This window comes from Oenanthe melanoleuca, unplaced genomic scaffold, assembly GCF_029582105.1.
Source record: "Oenanthe melanoleuca isolate GR-GAL-2019-014 unplaced genomic scaffold, OMel1.0 S171, whole genome shotgun sequence".
In the NCBI taxonomy this organism is placed as follows: domain Eukaryota; kingdom Metazoa; phylum Chordata; class Aves; order Passeriformes; family Muscicapidae; genus Oenanthe; species Oenanthe melanoleuca.
This window is the reverse complement of record NW_026612820.1, coordinates 8,239-14,068: the sequence shown is the minus strand read 5'-3', so window position 1 is coordinate 14,068 and position 5,830 is coordinate 8,239. Positions and strand designations below refer to the sequence as shown.

The 5,830-nt window shown below is 49.2% G+C and overlaps 1 protein-coding gene across 5 annotated transcripts; it reads left to right on the top strand.

Moving 5' to 3' along the window:
- Positions 1-424: 424 nt before the first annotated feature.
- Positions 425-5,148, top strand: LOC130266726 (uncharacterized). 5 transcript variants are annotated; one of them, XR_008842967.1, is made up of 6 exons: positions 425-1,070; positions 2,397-2,521; positions 3,036-3,145; positions 3,256-3,498; positions 3,678-3,785; positions 4,898-5,148. XR_008842967.1 is itself a non-coding variant. In XM_056515988.1 (5 exons), the coding sequence occupies exons 1-3, from the start codon at positions 462-464 to the stop codon at positions 3,124-3,126; spliced, it is 825 nt and encodes a 274-aa protein (XP_056371963.1). In that variant the 5' UTR covers positions 437-461; the 3' UTR covers positions 3,127-3,145; positions 3,256-3,785; positions 4,898-5,148. The 5 variants fall into 5 exon arrangements, 2 of the variants coding, with proteins under 2 accessions (XP_056371963.1, XP_056371962.1); XR_008842968.1 differs by having other exon boundaries at positions 493-1,070; positions 3,252-3,498; XM_056515988.1 differs by having other exon boundaries at positions 437-1,070; positions 3,256-3,785.
- Positions 5,149-5,830: the final 682 nt, after the last annotated feature.

Sequence of the window (5,830 nt, the reverse complement as noted above, 5' to 3'; positions counted from 1 at the left end):
CGCCTCGCCACGCTCCCGCGCGTCATAGGGTCGGCCCGCCCCTCCATGTCATCGGGTCACCCTGTCGGCCCGACCACTTTAATCGGGGCCGCAAAAACTGTCCCCTATCACACGGCAGAATGGCCGCCGACATACTGTCCGGCAACACGTGACTATGTAGTCGCAGGCACACTTGTCCAGCACCACGCGGCCGCGTTGGAGATGCCATATTTACCTAAAAACACGTGGCGGGCAAGGGCGCGGCCATATTAAACCGAAAGCACGTGGCGGTCACGGGCGTCGCCATGTTGTACGGAAGAGGGTGGCAAGTACAGGCGCCGCCATGTTGTACGGAAGAGGGTGGCAAGCACGGGCGCCGCCATGTTGTACGGAAGAGGGTGGCAAGTACGGGCGCCGCCATGTTGTACGGAAGAGGGTGGCAAGCACGGGCGCCGCCATTTTGAACCGAAAGCAGCACCCCGATGCATCCAAGCGCCGGGAATGGAGGCGGAATACCGTGCCAAGAGCGCGGGGTCGGTCGGCGTCCACCGCTGCCAGCGTCGGGTAAGGTTCAGGCAGGAGATAAGAAGGATGCCTTTGTGAGGGGCGAGGGCCCGAAGGGAACCACAAGAAACACGGCAGCCGACCGGACGTGTCTTCGGCCACAACAAAGATGGCGACCGACCGGAAGTGGCTGCGGCCACAACAAAGATGGCCGCAAGAAAGGGCGGGAAATGAAGGACCAAGGTCCGTGTTTGGGCTGCCTGCCCGCGCCCCGAGCCGTTCTCCGCGGCATTGCCAGGCGTGCGGACACGGGCCGTGCGCCCAGCGGCACCGCGGGCACGCCGGAGCCCGGCGGGCGCCGGCAGGCAGCTGCGGCACGCCTCTCTCTGCCGGGCTCCGCCTCAGGAACGACCCTTCCCGTCTCCAGTCTGTGTTCCCTCCCGGCTCCCCTCCCGCCCGGGGAAACGGAGGAAAACACAAATAACATCGAGGAAGAAAGAACAGCCTGCAGAGCTGCCCGAGCCATCGCCCTGCCCGCAGCCGGGAGCAGCCAGCAGGAGGAGGCAGCTGCTTTCTCAGCCAGAAAGGTGAGAGGTGCGGGAGGGGGTTTCTACCTTTGTCCTCTCTTCTGCCTCCTGTCGCCTGTGTCTGCGGGGCTGGGGAACTTCTGGGCTGCCCCCGTGGAGCAGCTGCAGTCGTTCTTTGGGGGGTGAGGAAAAAAGGCTGAGGGGGACAAGGGGTGGAGACTCGGGGGCTCCCATGTCCTTTGGGGCACCCCAAGGTCCCGAGGAGAGGGAGCCACGCTGCCGTGAAGGAGCAGGTGAGTGGAGAATGGCGGGGGTGTTGCCGGGTGCCGTCCCCCAGAGGGACCCAATGGTGCCAGAACATTCACAGGGAGGGCTGGGTGTAGGAGACAATATAAATATGAAAAATACCTAACTATAGCTTAAATAAATGTTTTATTGGTTTTATTTGGTTAGAGGTAGGATTTTTATAAATAACATAAATATAATTAATATAAGCAAATATAAATGTACAAATATACAATATATACAAACATAAAACTAAAAATATATCTAAAACTAAAACTAAAACTATGTATAAATGTATGTACGTGTAAATATATATATAAGTATAGAATATAAACAAATAAAAGTATATATGTAGGATATAATATAAATAGTATCATACATGTTATGGTGTACCATATACATAATATATAAATTACAGATATAAATATGAGATACATATATTTTAAAAAATATATATTTTTATACATTATATAAATAATTATATATATAAAAATATAATTTATATATTATTTATTTATATATTTAAATTACATATATATATTTATTTAAAAAAATTTGAAATATATTTAAAAAGAAAGGGTTTTTTGGTTTCTATTTGGTTAGTGGCTGAGCTTTTTTAATAAATAATATTAAAAAATATAAACGTACAAATATATGTAAGGATATATTTATATACATAAACTAGAAATTAATTTTTGTAATATGTGCATAATTATGTGCATAATAAATTATAAAAGTGTAGTATATATGTTATAATGTAAATTGCATTGTAAATTTATTGAACAATATATGTAATATATATAATATCAAATATGAAAAGGAGTAGAAATTAAATATTAAAAATAGGTGTAAGTTTTCTGTATTTAAAGGGGTTTTTTTTTTTTTGTTTTTATTTGGTCAGGGGTAGGGAGTTTTTTAGTTGTGGTCGGGCTTTTTTTGGGGCATTTTGTAGGATTGGGACTCTCCTTTTTGCCCCGGGAGCTCGAGGCTGGCCCGAGCCTGTGGCCTCTCCCGCAGGTGAGTGTGACACGGTAGAGAAGGGAGCCAGGCAGTGCTCTGGGACTTTGAATCTACCCAACTGTTTTCCAAATGTATTTGCAGAGATTCAGCTGTGGGGAAGCTGCAGAGAAGGCTGCCTGGCACAGCCCCCCAGAATGGGCCTCCCCCGACTGGGCTCCCGCAGAGGATGGGGCAGTTGCAGCCCCCTGTCATTCCTGTGAGATTTGGTAAGTCTGGGGAGGGGTTTCCTGACTGTCCCTGTCTCCAAGCGAGCCGTGCCTCGTTGTCCAGAAGCCCTGCCTGGGCAGCCCGGCCCGGCACAGCTCCATTCCCTCTCCCGGGCTCACCGGAGGGATGCAGAGCCACCAAAGTGCGGGTCAGGCTGGAAAGGGGACGGTGGGGCCTGCGGCCACAGCAGGGGGAAGGACAGGAGGCAAAGCCTCTCGACCAGCCCTGGGCCCAGCCTGCCCAGGAGAAGCTTCCGAGAGGCGCCGGGGCTCTCGTTTGCCCGGAAAGCTGCAGCCGTTGGGGCAGGTCTCGGGCTGTGACCCAGCCCCTGCAGCACTGCAGAGAAAAGGGGCACGTGATGGCCCACGGGGTCGGCTGCAGTCCTTAAGAGCAGTGCCTGCTTTCACCACTGCCTTTTGCTGCCTGCAGAGATCTGTGCTGAGGGTTGGCAGCTCCTGCTGGGGCAAGAGCTGCATCTTCCAAGAGGCAAAGCTGCAGCATCTTCCTCCCCAGGGACTGTCTCCATGCAGGAAGCAGCACAGGGGACTGGCCGAAGGGCTCGGGCTGGGACACGGCCCCAACAGGAGCAGCCCTGGCACACTGACACGGGAGGATGAGCCCAGGTGAGGAGCACGGGCCCAGCGTGGCACCAAGACAGGCATCTCCTGTGGGTTATGTGGGGCTGTGCTGTGCACCCTGGGGGTGCTGACTGACCCCCTTTGTGCCGAGACAGAGGAGATGCTGCTGCACCACGTCCCCAGGAGAGCCCCTGCCTCCTTCTGCTCTCAGGGATGGGACTGGGAGACGCCTCCACGCCGAGAGTGGCACTTGGCATGGCTTCAGTCCCCAGTGGAAGAGGCTGGGCTCCCCGCTGCCCAGAGCTCCTGGTTAGGGACACCCACGCCTGCGCCTGGCTCAGAGTCCAGGGTGCACTCAGTCCGGATCCAGCCTCGAGACGTTCCTGCTGCAGCTGCAGGTGAGCTCAGCTCTCCCTCAGGGACACCTGTGCCTGTAACAGCTCCAGCCCATGGAGCCCCTGCACGAGAGCTGTTCCTGGTTCTCACAGCTCCTGCTCCTGCACCCCTTGCTCACTTACTGCTCAGGATATCTGAGGGCCCAGGTGATTTCTGTTCCTTCTGCTTGTTTCACTTGCAGGTGTTTCCCAGTCCAGCTTGCTGAACCTCCAGCTCTGACTGTTCTTCCTTCCAGCTCTGGCTCTGAGATGCTGCACTTGATGGCTGCTCCAGTTCCTTCCAGCTCTGGGTAAATAACTGGTGTCTCTTGTGTAATCTGTGTCCGTGTTCTGTCGTTTGTGTCCATCTGTGTTACCTGTGTCACATCTCCATGCTTTATCAGCATCCTTCCAAGCCATGGTAGCCAGACTCTACTCGCAACAGGTTCGTGCTGGTGCTCGCTGAGTTTGGGGAAATTTGGGGGATTTTGGGCTGTTTTGAAATAATTTTTAAAGAGTTTTTTAGATTTTATTGGGGGAATTTTTGAGGGTTATTTTGAGGTGGGGGGGATTTAGGGGTTTTTAAAAGGATTTTTGGAGGAATTTTGGGATTTGTTTTTTTTAATTTTAAAATTTTTAGGGAATTTTTAAGGGGTTTTTGGGAATTTTTAGGGGTTTTTAAAGGGGATTTTAAAGAGATTTTTTTGGGGATTTTGGGGGTTTTTAAAGAATTTTAAAGGTTTTTTTTTCAGTTTTGTTGGGGGAATTTTGGGAGTATTTTGGGGGAGTTAAGGGTTTTTAAAAGGATTTTTGGAGGAATTTTGGGATTTTTTTGGGGATTTTAAAGGGATATTTTAGGGAAATTTAAAGGGTTTTTGGATACTTTTTAGGGTTTTTTTTCTAGGGGATTTTAAAGAGGTTTTGGAGCTTTTAGGGGATTTGGAAGGGTTTTTTTAGGGGATTTTAAAGAGGTTTTTTTTGGATTTTAGTGGAGCTTCGAGGGGTCTTAAAGGGGAATTTTGGGGCTTTTTTGGGATTTTTTTTTTAGGTTTTTTGAGGGGTTTGAAGGTTTTCTTAAGGTATTTGTTAGAGGTTTTTAAAGAGTTTTTTGGGGATTTTGAAGTATTTTGGGGGGATTGGGGAAGGTTTTTGGGGATTTTTAGGGGTTTGTGATTTTTTGGGGAAATTTCTGTGCGGTTTGGGATTTTTGTAAGGGTAAATTTGAAAGCTTTTTCGGTTTTTTGGTCGGGTTTGTGTGGTTTCTTTTTTTTTTTTCTTGTTTTTGGCCTTTTTTTATTTGAGGGGCTTTTTGGTTTTTTGTTTTTCTGTTTTTTCAGGATTTTAAAATGTTTTAAATGGATTTTTTTTAAATTTTCAACTATATTTTCAATTTCCCCCCCCCTCCCCGAATTTCCCTTTCCAGGTTGGTTTTTTCAAGCGCCACTACAAGGAGATGCTGGAGGGCACCAAGACCCCCGGGGTGCCCCAGGACTGAGTGAGAGGAGCCCAAAAATTTTGGGCACCCCATCCCCCCAAAATATTAAATTCACATGGAAGCTTCCCCTGTATTTGTGTGGAGTTTTTTGAAATTATTTTGGAATTTTTTAGGGGGGGTTTTGGGAAACTGGGGAGGAGGAAACACTAAAAAATAAAAAAATAAATTTAAAAAGGATTTGGGAAAAAAATTGGGGAATTTCACCACAAAAATGTGAAGAGAGCCCCAAAAATCCACACGGGATGAGGTGGTTTTAGCCAAAATCAAAGATTTGGCCCCAAAATCTCCCCAAAGTGGGAGATTCCTCCTAAAAATCCACCTGTGACACCCGAGTTTCACCCAAAACCCATGCTCATGTCTGCTGATCCATCGCTCTGGGCTCAAATAGTCGTGCCTGAGATCTGGGGGTGCTCCCGTACCTGGTTGTGTCCACAAGCGGGATAGGGGGGCGACTATGGCTGCACTACCGGGCTGTGTCCCACTCCTGTCTGGCAATCCATTGCTCTGGGCACCGTTGCTCATGCCCAGGGCAAAGGACCCTAAACCGAACCCCGCGCCTCGGGATACGCGACTGCCGCGCGTGTCACGTGCTTTTGCTACTACATACCTATTGGTCAAGCAGTCTTCTGTGGTACATAGCCGTGATGCAGAGAACTCAGTTCTAAGTGTAGTGCAAAGTGAGAACTGTGTGCTGTGCATGCTTTCTCCTTAGCGTTCTGTACACTGCAGTGCTCGTCCCTATGCAGAACTTACAGAGTGCACGGTACGCTTCCAAGGAGCAGGGCATTCTCGTATGGTACAGAGAGTTTGACAGAAAAGTGCACACGCCAGGCGTGTTTTGGCAGTAGCAATACCTACCAG

Excerpts from the sequence above, each read along its gene's own strand:
- LOC130266726 (XM_056515988.1), top strand. The coding sequence starts at position 462 with ATGCATCCAAGCGCCGGGAATGGAGGCGGAATACCGTGCCAAGAGCGC. Across the intron at positions 1,071-2,396 it reads CTGCTTTCTCAGCCAGAAAG|AGATTCAGCTGTGGGGAAGC; the intron begins GTGAGAGGTGCG and ends ATGTATTTGCAG. Across the intron at positions 2,522-3,035 it reads TGTCATTCCTGTGAGATTTG|GGACTGTCTCCATGCAGGAA; the intron begins GTAAGTCTGGGG and ends CTTCCTCCCCAG.